The sequence below is a fragment of the Takifugu rubripes genome, chromosome 6 (genome assembly GCF_901000725.2).
Source record: "Takifugu rubripes chromosome 6, fTakRub1.2, whole genome shotgun sequence".
Classification (NCBI taxonomy): domain Eukaryota; kingdom Metazoa; phylum Chordata; class Actinopteri; order Tetraodontiformes; family Tetraodontidae; genus Takifugu; species Takifugu rubripes.
The window spans coordinates 8,120,593-8,143,424 of NC_042290.1; the positions used below are offsets into that span (position 1 = coordinate 8,120,593).

The 22,832-nt window shown below is 44.5% G+C and overlaps 1 protein-coding gene across 2 annotated transcripts; it reads right to left on the reverse strand.

The window, feature by feature from the left end:
- Window positions 1-381: 381 nt before the first annotated feature.
- pde8b (phosphodiesterase 8B) lies at window positions 382-20,929 on the reverse strand. 2 transcript variants are annotated; one of them, XM_029837959.1, is made up of 22 exons: window positions 20,024-20,929; window positions 13,961-14,017; window positions 11,616-11,806; window positions 10,704-10,763; window positions 10,252-10,309; window positions 9,989-10,077; window positions 9,824-9,902; window positions 9,599-9,739; window positions 9,428-9,516; window positions 9,301-9,355; window positions 7,840-7,873; window positions 7,372-7,449; window positions 6,854-6,930; window positions 5,922-6,086; window positions 5,752-5,797; window positions 4,994-5,123; window positions 4,466-4,664; window positions 4,082-4,299; window positions 3,866-4,004; window positions 3,624-3,791; window positions 3,416-3,545; window positions 382-2,552 (listed from the first exon to the last, which is right to left on the reverse strand). In XM_029837959.1, the coding sequence occupies exons 1-22, from the start codon at window positions 20,303-20,305 to the stop codon at window positions 2,443-2,445; spliced, it is 2,595 nt and encodes an 864-aa protein (XP_029693819.1). In that variant the 5' UTR covers window positions 20,306-20,929; the 3' UTR covers window positions 382-2,442. The 2 variants fall into 2 exon arrangements, with proteins under 2 accessions (XP_029693819.1, XP_029693820.1); XM_029837960.1 differs by lacking the exon at window positions 20,024-20,929 and adding an exon at window positions 14,096-15,712.
- Between the last annotated feature and the right edge of the window lie 1,903 nt (window positions 20,930-22,832).

Genomic DNA, 22,832 nt, shown 5'->3' on the forward strand with positions numbered 1-22,832 from the left:
CGCGAAAAGTTTAGATCAGAAAACCTGGTAGGACTGGATTTCGACGTCCCTGGATTACAAATTATGGTTGTTATTCTGCGAAACTCCGTTATGACCTGGGTACTTTTAATGACATTGCGGCTTTATATCGTCTTTGGGCTTTTCTCAAGAATAAAGTTAGCACTTAACTCAACATTCTTTTAGATATGAAGCTGCAGCCTCAATAACTTAATGTCAATCTCAGCAAGATCATGTGGAATCATATGTCTTCTCGTAACAGCACGCACCTTATTTAAGAATGCTTTAATTGTCTTGCACAATACATAATTGTGTGTTTGACAGGGTACAATAGAATAAGACATGAGAATACAGACAGTGAACTAAATCAGAGACGTTTAAAGCATTTTCAAAGCTTTGTTTTAATTACTATGCATGAGGCAGTGAGATCTGTGAAATCACACTTTAGACCTGTGATTGGATTTTTAATCTTCAAAAAGGTTTGGCGTCAATTCACATTCTAAAAAATGTTATGTAGTGAAATTATTTAAAAAAAAATCCGGGATCAACATGGAGTTTGTACAGTTGATGAGGGAGGAAGTGATGAAGGCTCAGGAGAGACACAGGAGACTGAAAAGGAGTGAGATGTTACGTGATCAGCCATATAATTGATAACTTGACATTCCAACTGCTTCTCACACACACACACACACACACACACACACACACACACACACACACACACACACACACACAAAAGCATGTTTATTTCAATGTCTCTGAATAGAAATCTTTGATCATCGACTAGCAAAAATATCTTCTAATGTTCACAGAGCGTTATCTTTCAAGTCAAGTGTAAAAATGATGCATTTTAAACACACATGAGCAAATTATGGAAAAAGCAAAGCAGAAATTGTATTTAAGGTTTTTACAGAAACTAAAAGTAATGTCATTCACACTAATTAGACATAAGATTAAGGCGTTCTGACGTCGGTCATCCTGTAAATCATGAGGGGGCAGATGTGACCAGTTTTGTGTCCATAATAAACCAAAAATCAAACCAAAGTTTTTGAACATATTATTAGTGTTGTGATAAGCATTAATACACCCATATTTAGCTACATTTCTAAACACCTTAAACATGGCTTTCCTTGCAAAGTTTGTCAAAGGATGAACATCTATTTTAAACCAAATAATTTTTTGTTTTTTGTTTTTGTAAAATCTGACCAAAGATTAAGGCACCCGTAAAGATCTCTGTGTGCCTTTGGTTAATACTGTAATGTTGGATTCTTGGATGTAATGGGTGTGCCATTAAGTGTAGATGAACAAAATCTTTAAATTAGCTCAAACACCATTGTCTTCAGACTGAACCACTGATCACAACATTCAAATGATAGTGTTCAAGCTGGATCTTTCCAACACTCGCAATTTTAAGAATTATCTGAATGATAAATAGACTTAAATGAATAATTATGGGATATTTCATGAATAAAATTCTCAAATCCTACATTAAAATAAAAAACCTTTATATTCGCGTTTGCGTCTTTACTGCAGTTTCAAAAGAAGCCACTAGAGGGCAGGCACGTCATACAGACTTTAAGTTCTGAAGGCCTTTTCTGTCCATTTCTCAAAATCAAAAAATAACAAAGATGACGTTGTTGCAGCTGCAGGATCAGACTACTGTCAGCGCCAACCACTACTTAGATTTCAGCATTTCATTGTACAAGAGAACACTTTTACTTCCTTCTGATTTTTGCCACTCTACAGTTATTGTCACAAAGCTACATGTGTAATATCTAATGGGTTTATATTTGTCTGAACACTTTAGCTCTACAATGGCTCAGACACAGTTTAAATCAATTCGTCCATTAACAGTAGGTCGTTGTTGGCGAGCCTTTTCACCACAAGATATACATCCCGCGACTGCTGCAGCCCTTCTCCGATTTCCGCGGTTTCATTTTGCTGGCTGGTTTTAGACAGAAAAATGGATTTCTGTGTACTGAAGAGGATGAATAATTCCACCTGAGCACTGTCTCAAGTTGGCAGTTGGATGAAAAGGCTGTAGAGTTCACACGCATTGGCCCAAATGCGCACGTTTCAATGCTTCTGGCTTCCGTGAACACCTCATTCAACAGCTTTAGACGGATGTATGATCAAGACAAAAGTACAGAGAGGGAGCTCAAGATACCTAGATTAGCTAAAGTGCAGGTTTGTGGTCTTGTGTTTAGGACATACTGTGAGGTGAGCTATCAGGTCCACATAGGTGCTGTGGAATATTCAGTCCAAAGGGTTCTCCAATGATCCTCCTCTGCTGAGAAGTGCATGGGAGAGGTCAAGGTCAAATTAGTCCCCTCAGAGAGCAACAAACATCCATCTCATCACTCAAGGGACACATTGTTCTGGAGCAGGGGCTGTGAGCGCTGTACCACCCCGCCAGGGGCAACAGGTGAGTTGATGAGGGGTCGGTCAGGAAGGAGGCGGGGGCCGCAGGCTCTTACACTTCACCTCGTCCAAGCCCTTCCAGTAGTTGTAATTCTCCGACAAGTGCTCCATGAGGCCAGGCAAGTTGGCAAAGGCTGGATTGAGATATACAAAAGAAGCAGATTTGGATCATTTGAGACTAAATAGATAAATAAATTAAACACGCCTGTTTCTGACACACGCGGTGGACAATGACAAGTTCTGATGTTGATAGTTAAAGCTCACTCCTGACTGCTAAAGCCGAAAGCCTCCCACTGACCCCATCTAGTTTGCGTCCTCATTTCCGGCCTGCCGCCGACCCGCGCTCCATCTGTGCCTCCCTGAACTCGTGATGACCGCCAATCCTGAGAGGCTGCATATGTGTTTTTATGTGTACGTGTAATTCAAGTCGTGCTCGCCTGCCCCTCCCCCACCCACCATCAAAATCCAGTGATCACAAACCCGCATCCATCCATTATTTTCCCCTGACGCCCTCATGATTGCTCCTCATCCCACTTGACATTTGGGATCTTTCCATGACATCATAGCTGTGTTGATAGTAAACAAGTTTCCTCTCGGGGAGACCAAACTAAAAGAGAAACTCAGTGGGAAAGGGGAGGCGGGCCCCATAATATCCTCGTCCATCCTCCTTCTCATAATATTCCTGTAATTTCCAATTTTTGAACCTTCCATGAAACCACTTATGGTTGGACTGATTGGACTGGCTCGGTTCCTGCATAAGGCCATCGTGTGTTTGCAGGAAAACAGTGTCGTGGCTCAGCTGCTGATTGGAACAACATTACATCAGACAAACCCGTTTGTCTGTGTGTTGCCGTATTCTGCGACTAAATATAACTCTCTGACTCTTCCGCATCCGCTTTTAAACCGCGTCCTCAAAGGGTCAGTGCAAACACGCTAAAAAAAAGCCAAAGCAACAACTCAGAAAACGAATGAAATCAACAGAAAATGTCTTATGTACCATCCCAGGCGTCAAACATGTCAGAGATGAAGTAGTCGATGAAGGAGAGCTGAGATTTGGGTATGCTGCAGGTGTTCCTGTCAAACACTGGCATCACCACGGGCAGCCCCTGCCGCTTCTCCTCGTCCGTCTGCAACACACGGACCGGAGGGACATGACGTCAGAGGGATGCTACTGAATTTAACCGAGCTCTTCCTGACGTTTGTACCTGTGCAAAGTACTCCTCAGAGATGCGGCCGGCCCACTCGATGCAGAGCTCCAGCGGCCTGCAGGGGTTGGACACGTCCGCACACTTGATCAGCATTCTCTTTATCAGCAGGCGGTTCTCCGGAGAGTTCCTGATGTTGGCCTGGCCGTCAGCGTCGCTGTTCAGACTCTGTCGGAAGCAATTAACGCGTCTCATAGAAGCCAAGACAAACATTTCATCAAAAATTAGGATCAAGCGCTTACATTTGTGCTGCTCTCCTCCAGGGCAGCCATTGGCTTGTTGATGCTATTCACAAATTTGTTGACGTGCTCAAAATGTCTGGTCATCTCTGTAGCCAGCACCATGTCGATAACGGCCTGCCGCAGCGTCCGGAACTGGTTCCTGCCAGAGGTGAAGGGGGTTAACTTGAATATGTGTCTCTCATTCACAACAATGTGGCGTTCGGGGGCGGCGCGGACCTTTCAATGTTCTTGAAGATGTTGCTCTTGCCGTCGCGCCCGGTGAGCTGGAAGGCGAGGGCAGCGTGGTGGCTCTCCAGCACGGCTGTGTCGTTGTAGAGGATGGCCAGCTCGCTCCCAGCGTTGCACAGGAAGGAGTTGGTTCTCCCTGGGTGGTCCACGTCGTGCACCGTTGCTGCTATCAGAGCGGCTACCTCATCCAGCTGGTCCAGACTGCTCTGAATAAGACAGCAGAGACACAGGGATGCCATCAGTACCGGACTGTACGGCAGTTTTAGCACATTCGCTAACAAATAAGCAAAAGGTGTGTTTTTAATTTGGTTCCTATCAGTTCTTTAACACTCAGCACCAAATACCTCTAACTCAACATGCTTCTCCTCTAACCTTGACTCTTTCGGTGCGCAGGAAGTAGGCCGTAGCGTGCAGCACGTCAGCAGCGTGCGTGGAGTTGTGGTAAGAGTTGGAGGAATGGTAGCTGGCCTCGATGAGCTGCAGCCACGAGCGCAACGTGGCCTCCGTGCAGTTCAGGAACTCGCAAATGCCGAAGGACGCAAAGACCTTCAGGCCAAGGTAGGTCAGCGGCCTGCGGAGGATCGCGCAGAACAGCTTTTGTTAGGACGTAGCGAAAACCTCGACTGGTCCTGCGTTAGGCGAGAAGATCAAAGATGAGGTAACGCAGACCTAGACTTAAAGGTTTGGAGTGACGGGAGTGGTCAGAGAAGCACAGTTTGCTTCCTGGGTGCTTGGAACTAACTTTTATGCCATAGAAACAGTGTCATCCAGTGCTCCAAAGCCTGATTTTAAAAAGGTGCAAAAAGACTCGGCTTGTTTGTGACGCGACCATTAGAGGGAACGCTAAATGAAATGATTGTCACGCGTCGAGCGGGCTTTCTTGCCTCGCCGTCTCTGTACCTCTTGTGCGTCGCAGCCTCCAGCTCCAGGATGTTGAAGTCCCAGCACTCCTCATCATTCAGCATCTCAGCAATGGATGGCGGGACATCATTCAGAGTGATGGGGATGGACAGCTGGCTCTGACTCATATCTAAACACACACACACACAAACACAGATTTCAAGGTGAAACTGACTATAAAAGCCGCTGGTGAGACACAGCCTGTGTAGCATGGCATAAATTATAAACACTCTAGATCCACACAAACTAATATGTTTATAGCACGTGAAAGCACGTCTGTCACCACGTACGTATATAGCCAGCTCAGGGAGAAGCAAAGATCGTTAAATGCAATTGTATAAGACCCGTACACTCAGTTACATCATCAGCTTTGATGGAGGGAATTAGATTCAGAGGCAACGGATCTCATGTTCATTCATGTCCTCCCTGATGACGAAGGTCTGCACACCGACACGTTCCTCGGCTAATTTCCATGAGTGCAACATCTACGAGCGTAGCTCTGTCATCAGATCCAGGACATTATCAGACTCAGAATTCTCATTTAGATTTGACTTGCTTTCTTATTCCTTCTGACTTAACCAGCATTTAAACTCATCAACGTCAGGAGTTGTTATCTGCATTAAATGTGGAATCAGCGTAGCTTTGCTTGTCTTTCAAGACAGAGCACGTTCCTGCCTGTGATTTATGCCTCTTTGCCTCATGTATAACATGAAAATAGATCCTAAATAATGTATAATATTGCAGTATTTGAAGCTTACTTTTGCAGAAAACATATTCATTCTCAGAGAGTCTTCGTAGCCCATCCTAGGGGTAATGGAAAACCAGAAGTGAGTATAATCACATGACATTATATTTCTATTTATCAAACTGTCAATCCAGATTGATAATATATATGTTTAGATATATATGTTTATATGCTGCTTCTTACATTCATGAGCCCCCCAACGAGGTCATTGGTGTGGGGATCGTCCTCTTTCGAGGCGAGCTGGGGGGAGTAGAGCTCAGTGGTTCTCAAGATCTCCAACACGCGGTCCAGGGCCTCGGCTACGGTCACTGGGCTGCTCTCCTGGGCCGCATTAATGATGTTTATTACCTGGGAAAGGAGAAAAACAAAAGAGTCTTTCTTGATGCTACATGAAATCACAGGCAAAAACAGCCCCCTGTAAGACACATAGGTATTTTGTGCACGTGGCATAAAGATGTGCATGTGAAAGCTTCAATGGGGCAAAACGGTTAAAGAAAGTTGTTTCTCTAATACAAGTGTGTCACTGGACTTTGAGTAGGTTGAGTAAAGACACATTGTGACACAGTCCATCACCCTAGAAGAACTCAGCCTAGAGCCTGTTTTACTCCTGGATGTTCACATATCATCTGTGATGAAAGAAATAGTGCACAGCAATCACTGGGTACACTGATTGTATGTGATGACCACATTTATTTCACAAGTTGATTGGATTAAAAAGTGTAAAAATCCTCGACTGACTGATATTTAAATATTTGACGCCCTCAAAACATCTAAACACCAATAAATGGTGCAGAAAGATACATTCAATGCTGGTTTGTAGAGATGTTCCTTTGTTCCAGCATAAGAGCAGCACCTGACTGGAAACACGCCCCTGGATCGCCCATAAAAATCGCTATTTTGATATGTGGAACCCGACTGAGGGTTTTGCCCACAAGGAGCATTTGTGTCTATAAACGTGCCTGAAGCAGACGTTCAAACAAAGGATTCATTGCGAAGGTCATTTGATAGATGTTTCCTTGGATGCATCGCGGTGTCTCGGTGATCTTGTGTTGACCATACATTAACCCTGAGGTTTATTTTAGAAGAGACAGGAAGGATGGATGAAACTGAAATACCTTTGTGATGGGAGCCTCAATAGTCATGGAATGAATCCTGGCGACGGAGGAATACCTTCGGTTCTGCAGGCTGGGAGCTGCAAATCAGGCATAAATGTTCACAAATCACCTGGAAAACTGACTGTCAGCTAGTTTAAACTTCTGATGGGTGTAATCACAGTGGGGACATTAGAAATGAACGCAAAAACTTCTCCAGAAATAGCCAAAAAAAAAAGGTCCTTAAGGACACACAAGTGCAGAGTAAATAAAGGCGAAAGAAAGCAGCAGCACTCATTAGAGACGCCTTAAAATAGCTGCAGCTGTGTCAGAGTGAATTGTGTAGGAAGGCACTTCATCATGCCATCATCAGCCCACGACAGCTCTCTATAGCATTCGAGTGCCTTCCATGGCTCATCCCGACTCCCTAACAGCCCCCCCCCTTCTGCGCTGATGTCTTTACCTTCCTTGGTCACCTTACAGGTTGTCCTCCGCCCCCACCCCACCCACCCACCCGAGCCATCGATGCAGCGGAGGCCTACCGTCGCTGCCGCGCGAGCTGAGCGAGCGGGCGTCCATCGAGTCTTTCCTCCGGTCGCGGTGACGTAAAGAGAAGCACTCTGTGGAGGGAAGCAGCAAATAACAAACAGAGAGGGTGTTTACACGAGGAGCGAGCCCTCTGGTTCACATCAAACATAGTGTATTTTTCTTGTGATCCATGTTTAACTGGACCTCCAGTAGTCGTCCTTTTAAAGCCAAAGCCATTTATTAACAGCCCTCTTGGGCGATAAACAACAATTGCAGCGGTTTCAAAGACCTACAACCCTCAAGGGCTTTTATAAACACGGGTGAAAGGATATTTAGCCAGCAAATAAGCACGTTTAGTTGCAGAATGAGACTGAAGGTGAAATATAAACAGTACAAAAGCTACCGACAGGGCCATTTTCATGCTATCCACAACTTTTCGTTTAGGAAAAATATGAAATTAAACAAATGCACCGTAGCGGTACCTGAGTGATCTCCGCCCTCCTTGTACCTGTGGACCTGACAGAGAAAAGAAGCTCATTAAGTTTCAAAATTAGATGAATATTGATTCTAGTGTGGGAATGCTGAGATGCACCGACGTCTATAAGCGTGCAACCCCTCTGGCTGTCATACTGAATGTCACTAGACATCTGCGTTTTTGCCAAATTCTTCAACCTGTTCCTCTACTGCTCTTTAAAAATGACAACTAACGAACCAACGAGAAGAAGCATAAATCCAGCGAAGCAGAGGTAGAAAGAGTAGAAGTGAGTCCCTGAGACGATCCAGCTCAATGAGTTTCTCATTGATTCAAATCTGACATGGGGGTGGGTTCATGAGAGGCTCCTCACTCATAAATGTCACATCTCATCAGAATATGTATAAAAATTGTTATTCCTGATTGATATTCACCACGAGAGCACCTTTTTAATCACAATATACGCTTATGCACGTCTATGCAGCACATCCTGTTAGTCACAGTGAGCTTGGAGATGTGGATATAATCCGGTTACGGAGGATTTTCCTCACCCACTGACGCACGGCACCTTTGCATCTTGCTTACAGTGCATCTGGCACGCTTACGTAATGGACAGGTGCACAAAGTTGTGACACTACGTTCTAAGAAAATTTCTCTGTTTTAGAAAGAGCTCAAAGAGTTAAGCTGCTCACAGCGCTAACAGTCACCTGACCTGGTGGTCTACCCATAGGATTAGGAGAGTATAAACAATTCCACTGACACTCAAGGTCATAAGGTGGGACTGGTTACATGTAACCAACAGACATTTGGTCTTTTTGAATGAACCAGGGTTGTGAAATGGCTGCGGGAAGGTAAAAACGTGAGATGAGACAACGAAACGGCAAAAATGGATCCTTGCTGTCGTTCAAGTGCATTTAAAAGGAGGACTTCCTACAAATCCTGTGTTTCGACTCTGCGCATTTCAGATGACTCCTCTGGTTTTGAGAATGGGATTATCCACTGCCAGGATTAAGGAGCCACAATCCCAACAAGCAGGAATGAGTGCCATTTGGCTTTGGCGGGCAGATGCCGACTGCTGACTCACCGTTATACACACATGTTTTCAACGGCAGTGAGCTAAAGCTAGTCGCTGTGTGGCTTTTCCTGGGGTATAAATAGCCTTGGCGCCTGGCTGCTAGCCTTTGCTGGTCTTAGCAGGGGGATCCTGGTGATTAGCCATAGCTTAGCATAGCATGACGTTACTGGCCTGGAACACAGCTGAGAGCTGAGCTGCTGCTGTAGCATAAGCGTGCATGCTGAGGAGCAGAGCGGTCTGACAACCTATAATATTCAAGTAGGTTTAAAGGCTTAGGGACTTAGCAAATTAAGATTTTCAGCAGCTTTCTTTTTCAAAGCGGCCGATTTATCATCCTGGGCATTTCAGCCAGATTTATGAGAACGCCTCGTTGGTTGCAAACGGACAAAGACCCACCTGGTTATTGTTGTCGGCATGAGGTCTTTTAATGGCTACATAATGGCGAATCTTCCTGTTGAAAGACGGGAACGTCAGAAAGGCCCATTTGCTTAAACACACACGGGTCCTAGGCTGCTTGGCTTACCCTCCTTGCCCAATGACAGGCGTTATCTTCACATGCTGCTGTATGCTGTCGCCTGACTTCTTTCTGGCATAGTAAATGCCCTGCCATTCCTGGGGGGACAAGACAGTAAGACAATTGTTCTGATCCCAGGTTTGGAGTGAGGTGTGTGGTAGGGACGGGTGCGAAACTGACTTTTCCTTTTTTGATGCAGGTGTTGATGGTATCCAGCAGGTCAGCTCTGTTCTTGTCGCTCTTGGGTAGTTCAGTCAGTTCTTTCCCAATCAGCTCCCCCTTGTGGTAGCCCATCATCTGCTCGAATGCTGGGTTCACATACTGGAGGGAAAAACAGTGCACGAGTTAGTAAAAATTCCACATGTGTTTCAGGCAGATATGCCTGATGTGTTCGCAGAGCCCTACTTGAATCACGTGGTCCTCGCTGGTGATCTCCACGGCCTCTTGACAGTGATCCAAGGCAGTGAAGACCGAATTACAAGCCCTGCGAAAGAGGAAGGACGCGCCCCCGTTGGTGAGTGTGTCCTCGTGTTTGCAGACAAAGGCGGTGTGTGTTTGTCTTGGCGGTACCTGAGTTTGAACTGGCAGCGCACCTCTCCGTGTTCGATCTGTACGAGCTCGTTGTAGCAGGCCGACACGCTGCTGTTCTCCACAAACCTCTGGAGATCAAACCAGGTTAAGTGGGGTTTGGAGAAAGAAGCGAGATGCAACAGAAAAAAAACGAAATTTTGCTCGGCAGCGACCACCGGCGTTTTAGCGCCATTTCATTTGACTTCAGCGGCTCAGACCACTTTGTTCTAAACAAACATTCGCTCCTTGTGAATTTGACTCACTCTGCTAAATCCAGCACAGAGGAGAGGAAGAACAGACGGCTCCTCTTGATCTGCTGGCCTGAAAAAACAAGAGTAGGAGCGTCACCCTCTGCTGCTAGAATCATTTTTCATAAACATCTGTACACAAACTTGCACTGATCCACACTTAATTAAAACAATCCCGTTTAAAGGCTTTCCAGGGCTCTGCTGCAGGTCTGGAATGTGTTGATGAAAACACAATATTGATGTTCGCGAACAGCCTCTGTTACATAACAGGCCGCTGTAGATTTGGTGATGCTTTGTCCCGCGGACCCATTAGGAATCATCATTAATTGAATTTGGCGTCAGCTGTCAATCATTCACAAAGCTGCCAGACTAACCAAGTCTGTTATCAGAGAGTGCACACTTCTAGATTAGATAAAATGTACATATCTACAAACAAATATATAATAATAATAATTTTAAAAACTTACTTTTGGGGAACAACAGCTAGAATAACTGTGTTTTCTGAGGGCTTTGTGGCACGAATCAACCTGAAAACCAGATACAAATGCATGTTAGCTTCACTTGCTTCGGCTCAGACCCGAGGCTGCAAAACAAATAAGCGGATCGAGGACGACGTCACTGTCGTAAAGGTTTGCCAGAACTTTTCTGTGTTTTACACAAAAACATCCAAACATCCACCTCAGAGGTTTTGGCCGCAAAGCCAAATCAAGGCCTGGGGATGAAAGGAGGAACAGACGGGTGGTGAGAGCCTCATGGGGATGAAAAAGAAACATCTTTATACTTTATCAGCGACTGGAGCAAAAGGACAAGCGGCAGAAATGGGATGAGATGAACCGTTTTGTTCCGTTACTTGAATAAATAATGAAGCGCTTTTAATAAATCACTATAAAACATACAAAGTGAGTGCTTTTGGTGTATTCTTCAACTAAATTGCCACATTGTCTGGCAATAACTCCTGCTATTAGAAGCTCTGCAGAATTGAACAATTTTGTCAAAAAAACAACGTAAAACAAACATTTGTAATTTTCTATCACATTTCTAGACCTACTATGCTTTATGAAATCAAAAAGGACATGTATTTCAACTTTAAACAACTAGGCTGCTGGTTAAACGTTATACATCAAACGACCACTAAGCAGCAACAGTGAGCACACAATATCAAATAAACGCTATAAAAATCGAACTCATTCATAAATATTCCATAAAGTAACATTTCCAGTACTACACTGGAAAGTTGGGGATGCTTTTTAATTTATTTAATTTAAAAATGCAGGAGACTAAGTGTTTAAATAGACAAATCTGCTGCTGGATTGAGCCTCATGCAGAAGGTTATCATTTAATCTTAATAACAGTATCCCTGAAGCACAGCTAAATCCCACCTGCACACAGCTTCAGCTTCAAAGTACAGCGGGTGACGGCCATCAATGACTATAATCTCATGGTGCTTGTCCAGGAAGCATTCTACTGCAGACTCGGGAGTCCGAGCAATGTTGCATCTGAAGCCAGCCCGGTCGCAGGCCCACCAGAAGGCATCGCTTTGGCTGTCCTCCTTGGCGAAGACCAGCAGGACCTGTTGAGGGAGCAGCAGCAGGGTGAGACAGCACTGGGCAGCAATGTCATTGCTCAGGTTAGACTGAATTTACAGCTCTGGAGGGGTGCTTTATCTGGTGGGATGTCTTCTTTACAGCTTAAGAATTACAACAGGTGAGATATTAAATCTTCCAAACCCTACTAAATGTCACTTTTTGCACAGTTAAAGACAGTAAAATTTAGTAAAATTGAGTGAAAACTTTATATTTATGCTAAATTTCTTTTTAATAAATCTAGAAGTGCCATCATCGTCATCACAAAGACCCAGAAGGAGGACGTGTCCAACATGGGGTTCATGGAGTTCTCATGGAGTCATATTAAAAACCCAGGAGAACTGAAGATACACCATCATGTGAATTATTCTGTGTGACTGCAGACTCGTGTTTCTGATCCCGCGGTGTGTTCATGGCCTAAGCACACCGCGGCAACTTTGATGCAGCGGTGACGAACTACAACACAGCGGCCGCACACACGCACGTACGCGTGCACACGGGCAGCTGCGGCCAGAAACAACAGCACTCAGCAGCATCACCTCCTGACCACCCTCAAAGGCCGGCGGAGGATTGAGGGACAGGTGGAGCGCACAACGGCGCAGGTGAAGGAGCGGAGCCACAACTGCTCCCACCTCCTGTAGGGTTCCCAAAGCCAGGCTGCAGCAGAACACAAGAGAAAATGAGCTCATATTGGTGGGAGCCTGTGAAAGGTTCTCCGGCTTTGATCCATCACCAGCTTGTGAGGCCACAGTGCTCAGATGTGAAATTCCACACGTGCGGTACCCCCTCGACCCAGGGATGAGTCCGACCGCACTAATTTCTGACCTGCAACCCAAATATGTCACCATAAAGACAGGATAAGCCTGGCGGGAGGCCCACTTCATCGCACCGACATCTGATGCATCTGAGAGTCACATTGTAAAGGCTGCTAGCGGCACAGAAATGTGCGCATGCTCACACCAGCACCTTTCAACACTATCTTTAATACTTCATCCTGGCTCTAACGCACAAGTGTTCAACATTCTGATTCATATGAAAATAGCTGATTTAACCTCCAGGCAGTTCTAGCCATGACCTCTGCGAGCTGACTCATATTTTCAGGCTTTAGAGGTTGATCAACCACGTTTGCAAGGCCAGACTACATGTTTTTAAATGCTGGACAGGGAGAAGGCACTGGCACAATATTTGTTGCAAAAATCTTGACAATAACTAATAATATAACTATTTAATGACTTTGCAGTGATCTCAACACATGTTCATGTTCCGTCTTACGGTGTGCTGACCGGTCAGTAAATGGTTAAAGTTTGACACAACACTTTCGACAAGACATAGTGTATATAACGCTACACCTGCATGTAAGGGCAATGTAGCAACACATAACATGTGTGACCTTGGCTGGAGCAGAGCACATAAATCGTGAGATAATTCGAAGGAGGTAACCAGAGAGGGAGGAATTCTTCTGCAAGTAACAATAAATGTCAGGAAAATTAACTGTATTTTAGCTCCCTCTCTCCGTCCCTGTAAGAGGAGTAAATCCGAAGAGGTCACGGGTCCAGAAGAGAGCTGGAAATGCAGCCTCAGAGAGCTGCTCAGTGGGATTTTACAGGGCAGGGAGGATTTTAAATACCCTCCACCTGCCTGGATGTAGCTATGGCTTCCCGGGGTGGGTTTGGAAGACCTCTGGCATTCAAATAACATCAAAGCTGGAGTCAATAAAACCCCTGGAGATCAGTCAAACTCTAGCAAATATAATCAAACTAGCAAACAAGCAGCTAATACAGTGGAGGTTTACTGGAGTAGGAAATGCCCTGAGAGGGAACTCTGAGTTCCTTTGTTACATAAGAATAAATCTGACTAGCACCTGGTCTAATCCCCAAACAGAGGATGAGTCCCGGCAATCCCGGACTCAACACCGCCTGACAATATTCTCATTTTTTCACAGGTGGAGGTTTGAGTCTAAAAACAGGTGCACAACATCTAACAGGAGGATCCATTCCAGACACTTTGAAATTAAATTTGGAATGATTACAATCAGAAAAAAAGGTGTTTGGTCACAGGTGTTGAGTCTAAGAGACGAATAAGTGAGTAATTTATCTGTATTTTGATGCAGGACCTGAAAAACAGCTCCGTTCTGTTCTTACCTGACTTGGCTCCTGAGTCAATCTCATTGGTCCAACACATTCTTCTGTAGCTGAAACCTGCAGCAGGAGAGAAAAGGGCTGTTAAATAAGATCAAATCAGTCCTGCAGAACCCCAGGATGGCAAGCGCTCCTCACCATTTGACCGCTGATGTCCAGAATCATGATGGCATATTGTTTCGTTTCTGCACCAACCTTCAGCTCCTCTAATCTTATCTCCTCTCTATTAGCATTTAAAACCCACCGCACAATAAAACAAGTCCCTCAGTCAACAAATGTCTCCTTCAGCTCCGATCACTCCCTCTACTCGACATTTACATGCAGCATTAGCAGTCCCGAGGGGACCTGTCCACCGCAAACAACTTTAGAAGGTATTAACCGGCACACTCGGCTTGAACTGGCGGGTTTACTTGCATAATCCCCCTGCAGAAGCGACACACTCTGTGCTGTGTAAGAGTGTGTGTGCAGACTTCTTAACACCATGCGTCATTCCGGTATGAATAAGCACTCCATGTGCAACCTTGGAGTACATGCAGACGCATGCATGCTTGCACAGGTGATTCAACGCTAGATGACGTCATCCAGTATCGGAAAGTGGGCATCACGTTAGCTGGAGTTATTCCGTTTCCAGTCACGTTTGTGAGTTTCTTTCAAGGGAAAATCTTTAAATTCTCCCTAAAAACTGAATGAAGAGGCATCACACCTACAGAAGAAACGAGTGTTCAGTGAACACAAAAATCAGCTGTTATCCTCCCTTTTGCGCTGCTTTAGATGAAGTATTTTGTTTTCCTGGATGACAGCTGCAGTGAGACCAAAGACCCAAATGAGTCACAAATGAGTGATCAGAGGGAAAAGGTCACGACAGGGCACCAGCGGCGTCACCCCGGAACACATTGTTCTAAGTCAAGGCTGCGATAACCATCAAAAGACAAGAGCTTCGTGGTAAAGGATCATATTAAGCTTTGGTTACTGAAGGTACTTAATTTATCGCTCATGTGGTCGAAGTCGGCTCTTCGGTGACTCATCTCTCATTCTCATGAGTCCTGAACAACTGGACTCTGTTTTCACGCAGTTCTGCAAAATCAGTAAGTGTAAAACTTACAAAAGGATTTTCCTCTCCCCTTTCAGTCCTTCGCCAGCAGGCATGCTTCAATGCATGAGCTGTTTACGTATCATAAGTGCATCACATGTCGTGTTCAGATGTTACATCCACAATGTTTGCCATTGAGGAGGTGAATACATTGACCCCAGGGTGGCTGCCATGTGAGGAGACGGACCACCTCGTGTACTGGGGCCCTTTCTGGTGACGCCGTTGAAATGATGATCAGTTTTCAGATGTGATTGGATGCATATATAATGTCAAATGTATTGCACATAAAGCCTGACTGTAGGGTCATGGGTGTGTTAGCATGTGCTAGCATGTGTAGCTCAGCATAGGTGCATTTACCTGACAGACCCAAAGCTTCTGTAGCTCTGTAGCTCAAACGTTACATCACATCACAATGACATCACTGATGATTCCTGACTTAATATCAACTGTTGAAACGGTGCAGAACAACCTGAGCTGAGCGTTTCTCTCAGCGTCATTTCATCCGACTGTGTCTGCACTCTTTGTTTTTGTCAGTTGCTGCGCAGTGATGAAAGGTGCCGTACAAATAAATCCTTAATTACCCGCCCAGGTACACGGCGCCATCGCGTGCGCCTCACACACAACACTAATCAAACGGCGCTTTCGCTGCCCGCCGCTCTGGCGTTCATTCAGCCGGGTCGTTTATTCCTCAAAATGGAATAAACAGGTCAATGTCCTGGCATGTTTACCGCATTATTTTAGTGGAATTTTCAGTGTTTACAATGATGTCAGTTTATGAAATGCCAGTTTACATTATCACCGGAAAACAGGAAGAGGAGTTTACACTTCGGCTGATGCCTGAAGGAGGTGCATTTCATTTACTCATGATGTGGCCTCTCTTTCAAACGCAATGATGTGGTCAGATATCACTAAATGAGACGGTTTAATGCTGCTGCGCGTTGACAGAAGGGGCCTCAGTATTTTCACAAAGTCCTTGTAACAAGGTCTCACCTTATCATCAGCATAAGTGACCTTCTGTAGTGCCAGGATGGTCAGAATCAGGCCGTGCACTGTTCTGCTTATCCTTAGTCAGAAGTCATGAATAGTTCACAGTGATTTACACGGGTTAACTCAGTCAGCTGAGCAAGTTGAGCAAATGAGACACACAACAGCACCGACTCCGACTAGCACATTAAGACTAACATTTGTCTTGATATTCAGGATTGAAATAATGATCAGGTCCACGACCCCGACATGGTGGACAGGTTTGTGAGGACTTAAGGAAGAGGCTGACCAACCGTGTGTGGGTGTGTGTGTGCGTGTGTGTGTGTCCGCATATCATGTGAAATATCTTGACATTTGGTGCAGACGCTCAAGGACATCTTATCAGAGACGTAAAAATTTCTCTAGGGATCTTTTTCTTATCTTATCTGTTCAGACTGGTATTAAACCTGGCGTAGAAGAATCAAAATGTTGGCGATCTTGACAGTTTAACATCTGTAAAACACAGATTCAACAGTGCCCCCCAAACATTCTAGGTGAAATCTAGGTTTAGAGCCCAAACCAGTCAAACCTACTGTAAATTTCTGGCCAAATTAGCAAATATTGGTTGTCTGCAGAATTATCTCTTGTTATTTTTAGTCTTTTTTCCAAAAAGGCTTGTGACAATTATTATTGCTGTCTTGCAGACGGGTCATTGGAGCATCGTTATGCAACTCGGGGTTTTTTTTATCCCGCTGCTCCTGTGGAGAACTCCAGTTCAGACTGCCACCCAGCACAGTAGAACACACATAAATACGAACCACCAGGGACTTTGTAGCACATAAACAGTTGTCTCATGATAGTCAAACTATTTTCCACTTCAGTCTTTCCTGCTGTCACACATTCCACTCTGAAAACCCAGCTCAGCCTCCAGACATATTCGGAACACAGCTGGTTTATATATTTAAATTGAAATAAGTAAAATTAAGGTTTACTATATAAGTAATTTGGACATATTAATTTGGACATGCAGATCCTCTCCAGCTCAGTTTTGATGGAGACTTTCGTTTACAGCTGGTGGTTCTGGTTGATCCACCAGAGGACACAACCGAGCTGCTCCCCTGCAGTCGTCTCTCCTGGAGTTACGGTCTTGTTGGGAGGTGAACCGTCGGGCCTGTCAGAGGTCTCGGGCGCTCAGGAACAGGCTTTCATTCAGCATCTCCATTCCCTCCTTCTGGAAAGGATGGTATGGGGGGGGGGGGGGGGGGGGGGGGGGTGATGTTCAGTGGCTGCTTTCCTCCCATCATGATGCTCAGAATTAAGGTCGAAACAATAAAACTTGGTGTCAGGATGAGCTCTGGAGGGGTCCATCTCCTCCACCATATGCTGAGGCCTCGCTTCCCCTATCACAACAATGTGGAGCCACTATTTGCCACTATTTCCATTTGTTTCTGAACACCAACGTGAGAATCTTTCAGTCACTTCTATAAAATTACACAATAGATCCCCGGGAGGTGAATCAGCAGCAGATTATTCCAGACTTATTTGCTTCCTTTATTTTTATCTTTGGAGATTTAGGTACGTTCACAGTAAATAGTTTTTCTTGGTTGACCGAGGAAATAAACTTATTGAATTATTGAATTACATTAGAATCCTGAGGAGAATTAGGTATCACTGATTCCTGCTAAATTCTTTGAGATTAAGTGGAACTGAGGGGAGGAACAGTTGTTAAAACACACACACACACACACACACACACACACACACACACACACACACACACACACACACACACAGAATACACAAGCTAAATATTCTTATGCCATTTTCTGGTTGATCTGATCTGGCAGTGATGATGATATCACTTCATAGATCACTTCAATCCATAGATTTTACTTTATTGCTCAACACAGACGAACAGAGCCCCTCCCCAAACTAAACACCATACATTAAACATGACCGTTGAAGACAAGGGCAGCAGCGATGTTTTACGTGCACAGATCTTCACGAATGTGCTCCGCTAGATGCCTCCTGAATGAGTGACTCTGTTCCGAGGGTCTGGTGACACGATCATCTGCTCCACCACTTCCTAACAAAACAGAGTAATATCCTCTGGGGGTCCATCCCAGCCATGAAGAAGAATTTGTTCACACGGTCTCCCATGACAACACATCATGTTGGGAGCAACATTGGGATGCCCCCGCCGAGGATTCTCTCACTCTCTAACGGCTGCATGAGCTTTTTGTGGCACATATTGACCTTGTAATGCAAAACTGTTGAAATTACATTTTCAGCCCCAAAATAGAAAGAAGCCAGCGTCGGTGAATTTCATTAGTTACGTCCTCGTGGACAATGAAACCAATTGTTCCACTCAAGCTGCAACCCAGAATTTGTCAAAAAACCGGGAAGAAGGCGTCAAGAACTGGTTCAAGCGATGTGATAAATAAGCCAGTTTAGGATTATTATCAGATCTATCTAATATTTGTTGGGTCACATCCCACGTGGTCCAAACCTACACTGCTTTTCATGAAACCTAAAGTTTGGGAACTGTACCGATTATGAGAAAATTAAGTTAAAGTGCTTAAACACACTGGCCCGCTTGCGCGTAATTCAATACTGCTTCGGGCTGATCTGAGACATAAATAATGTGCTTTCTGGTCAGCTATGAGACCAAAAATGTAAACCCTTCCTGACACCTCCGTGATCTCATGCTTCCTTACATTTCTTGTATTTTTCCCTGTTGGCCAATAATTCCATTTGAATGTGAGGCTCAGCTTTTGCATCCTTTTGCGCCAAGAGGATGAAACCAAAGTTCACATATGTGTTGGTTTGTTGGACAAAATCAACCACACTGGACCCAAGAAAGAAACTGAGCTGCATTTAAAAAGACCAAATGCTCATTAATAACACTTTGAAGCAAAGAAAGGACAGTTTTTTACTCTCTCTTTTCAGCTCAGACACAGTGTTGAGTTACCCTGTGCTAGGATCTGGACTAGACTCGTCTACGCCCCTTAATTCAACCATTTCCTGTGGCCATGAGACTCTGGGAAGTATAGATGCTAAACACAGAAACTCTAAAACCTTCTGCACTGTACATTAAAGCAGGCCGACAGTAATAAACACTAATGCCACATAAGGAAGAGGCCAAATTAGAACAGCATGCTATTATCTCATTTTTGCCATGGTAACATGATGCATTCACTTCCCAAAGTAGAAAATTACACCTGTTTCCCATCAGGACTTTAATTTTACTCAACATTATCCAGACGCTCAAAGAACGATGGGAGAAGATATATTTGGTGTTTACTGTCTAACCAGTCATGGGCAATAGTTGTGAGTTTTCTGTAATTAACCACAAAAGTTATAGTGGAGTTGGAACAACTGCGTTATTTACATTTAGATTACACCCTCAAGGTTATTTCATTGGCGGAAAGATTCTTCTTTCTGAATGTTTTTTAAGTTAAAACTCCCTCTTCCATTCGCTCCTTATGAGTGTGCGAGACAATAAAGTTGCTCCTGAGCAAATTCCCATTAGGAATTAAAAGATTTGAGGCACATTTATCAGTCAACATCACCGCTGCTACAGAATTTTGTGGGGGGAGGAAATTCTTTGCACAAGTTTAAATGGCAGTTTCATGCATATGTCCATAGGCGAGTGCATGTGCAGGACTGAAGCAGCTGGGGCTTTATCAACGGGTTTGTTGTTGCACTGCAGAGCTTCTAAAATAATAAATTACTGTTTCGGCCTCTTTCCTTATGCTGACCTTTAGAATATTGACAGAGGCATCGCCTTCACATTGGAATAAAGGATCATACGCGGATGCTTGCGCGGACGTTTCGATCGCGAGTCACCTACAGTCGTGCACAATTGTGAGCCGGGCCTGCTCTAGTGACAGATAAACATCCCCCACCCCCATCCCCCCACCTCCGCACGTGCGGGTTTCACTCACGACCCGGTGATGTTGATGGTGATGGCGATGCGGTGACACGTCGCGTTTGCGGCATTTAAACGGTACCTTGACGCTGGCGTGGCTGGTCTGCGTCTCGGCCTCGATGCGGATGTGCGCCCCGCTGTTCTCTCTGCGATCCCGGTACGAGTTGTTACGCGAATGCCGGCTCTGGTAGGTGATGACGGAGGGGATAGTCTCGGCCGCATCGGTTTTGATGAAGAGCCCGTGTAGCGTGGCCGCGGTGCCCTGAGAGATGGTGGTGGTCTGGTGAGGGGAGTTGGACTCGTCTGAGTCTCGGCAGTAGATCACGCCGCTCTGAGAGACGTGGATACTGGGAGCGCAGCCCATCACTCAGCGACGCGCCTCCGGAGTCCGATCCCAGATAATAAACACCGACACTTGGATCCCACCTTCCTGTCGTCCACAGCTGCCTGCACACGGGCTGCTGGCTTCTCCGGGCATCAAATCGCTCTCGCTTCCACACACCGTTTGAGCACATTAAGAGTAGGAGGGGGACGTGAGGTGCTGGGGATTGTTTAATTCATGCATCCAGTTCCTCTTCTCAGCTACTGTAAAATGCTGCAATCCGGAGTCATGTTTGATTTAAAAAAAAAAAAAAAAAAGTCTCAACTAAACGTCGCCGGCGCAACAATGGAGTCATGAATGGATGAGAAGACGACGCAGCACCTGGCGGCGCGGTCCCCTGACGTGGATGTCAGGCCTGCAGACTAACTGCCTGTGTGAAATCGTGTCTGTGCCTCTGCTTAAGTTATCCAGCTTGCTGACGATTTGCCACAGTCAACTTCACTTCCAGCTCCATCATGAGTTCCCATCTCCCTGGAGACCATAAATTGCCCTCCAGGGGCCACTGAACGGCTCACTGTAGCGATGGATCTCCGTTATTTATCGAAATAATCAATAGGTGGCGCTAAATTTACAACTATGTCATAAAACCAGCATAGAGAGGTTTTCAAGCACAACTCCCTGTCTCTTGTCCTTTCTGCTTCTGGTCTGTTATATAAAGAATGTATTTATTTTTAAAATCTGGGTTAAGGACTTAAAAGAAACAAAACCTGCCAGCTGCTTCCGCCATGTTTGGGAAGCAGTAAAAGAGTTAAAGTGGCCCTAACCCTCAATAAACACACACCAAAGAGTTTTAGATTATTATGACCCACGGCTACAAACATTATCCAAATGTTGTGCACAGAACGATTAAATGAAGTGTTTAGTCGCAGCAAGTATACCTGGCATGAAAAAAAAACTTTAGCTAGAGAAAGCAGAAAACTAAACTTGATGGTACAAGTCTTAAATGCGCTGCTAACCCTGGCCAGTAGGGGGCACAGTGTCATCATGTCACACACAAATTAAACTCAAATGAGTCAAGAATGGAAAAGAGGGTTCTTGGTGAGTATTTTCTGTCTGAAGCTTGATTAAAACTGTCTTCTTTTTTCCAAGTAATGGATTTTTATCCCCCCCCCCCCCAGTGTCACAATGTTCTGTCCAACCCTCAAAAGAGTACAAAAGTGAATACAGGGCTAAGAAAGTGTTGTATAGTTCCAGCAAGAGTGTTGTCACATCAAAATTAACGTTTCTGGTCATTTTTGTTGTCCCCCACCTTGTTAATGGAGCCAGTGATATTTAGCCCAGACTAAAAAAAAACCAAATACATCAAATAGATTCTCGCTTGACGTCAACTTTAAAGTGTTAAATTCTATTTTAGTACACGGCATGTGCTTTTATTGAAAAATAATGAAAAGAAGAGCGCCATCTAGTGGTCACGATGAAATCAGGTTAAACTGACTAAATGTAGGTGAAAGAACAGGCTGAATATCTGCCACGAACCACAGTTATTCTTTTAAGGCCTCATGCAGATAAAATTAACCATGAACTGCTCATGTGTCATGCAGCTATTATTTATGGTGTCACAATTTTAACACCTAATGCTGTATGGTAAATAAACAAGTCACTTTAATGCAAATAAACATGTCAGTAGACTAGATGAGCTAAATGACATCATTTAAATGACATCATTTTCCACGCAAATGGAAGCATGGAAACAACACTTGTGAAGACAGTCAGCTCCTACCTTTCGTCTTCCATTCAGGGACGAAGGTTTTGACCCACCACTCATGTCTGAATCTAACGTCATGTGAAACGATGGAATTTCTGCCTGCAGAGAAAATAATTTCTATTAGAGATTTTAAAACAACAACGAACAACCACGGTAACCTACAGGACAGATCTGCACACATGCAAAAACGTTTGATGCAAGTATTTTAACACTTTATACCTTGTGATTGCATTATTAATGGAAAAAAAGACTCACATTCATGCATTTTGTATTCTAAATACCCCACATATTTACATCATATATAAAAAACTGTAATTACTTGAAAAATCACGTTATAATCACTTACTGACACATTTGACTGAAACATTCAATGCTTTTCTTTTTCCCTTCAAGCTTATTCTTTACATCTTTGGTGAGTGTTTTCTGATCATTACCTGTTATTCCTTATCAAGTCATTGGAGGCTAAAGCGCACATGCATAAATCCTCAGCCTGTAAAAACAACTCCTGTTGCTCCTGCAGGCTCATCGATCACAGAGTGAACATTTGGCTGTGAGTTCTCTCTTTTACTGGAAGGAGGATTAAATCAGATCTGATTGCCAGGGGATTCAATCATCCATGGGCACTGAGTGGGGATGTTGTATATCTAAAGATTATTCTGAGCGTCAACACGGCAGAATGGAAGGCACAGCCGTCAGCTGGTGTGTTATGATCCAGAGCAGACAGGATGCAACCATCACGAGGAGCGTGAGCTTGGTTCCAGCAAAGCCAGAGGAGGTTTGGGAGAAACAGTTACTGCTGGATGT

Coding starts and splice junctions, on each gene's coding strand:
- pde8b (XM_029837959.1), bottom strand. CDS start 20,305: ATGGGCTGCGCTCCCAGTATCCACGTCTCTCAGAGCGGCGTGATCTAC. Junction 14,018..20,023: donor CCAGCCACGCCAGCGTCAAG/GTACCGTTTAAA, acceptor CTCCTGCTGCAG/GTTTCAGCTACAGAAGAATG. Junction 7,450..7,839: donor GGAGGGCGGAGATCACTCAG/GTACCGCTACGG, acceptor TTCCCTCCACAG/AGTGCTTCTCTTTACGTCAC.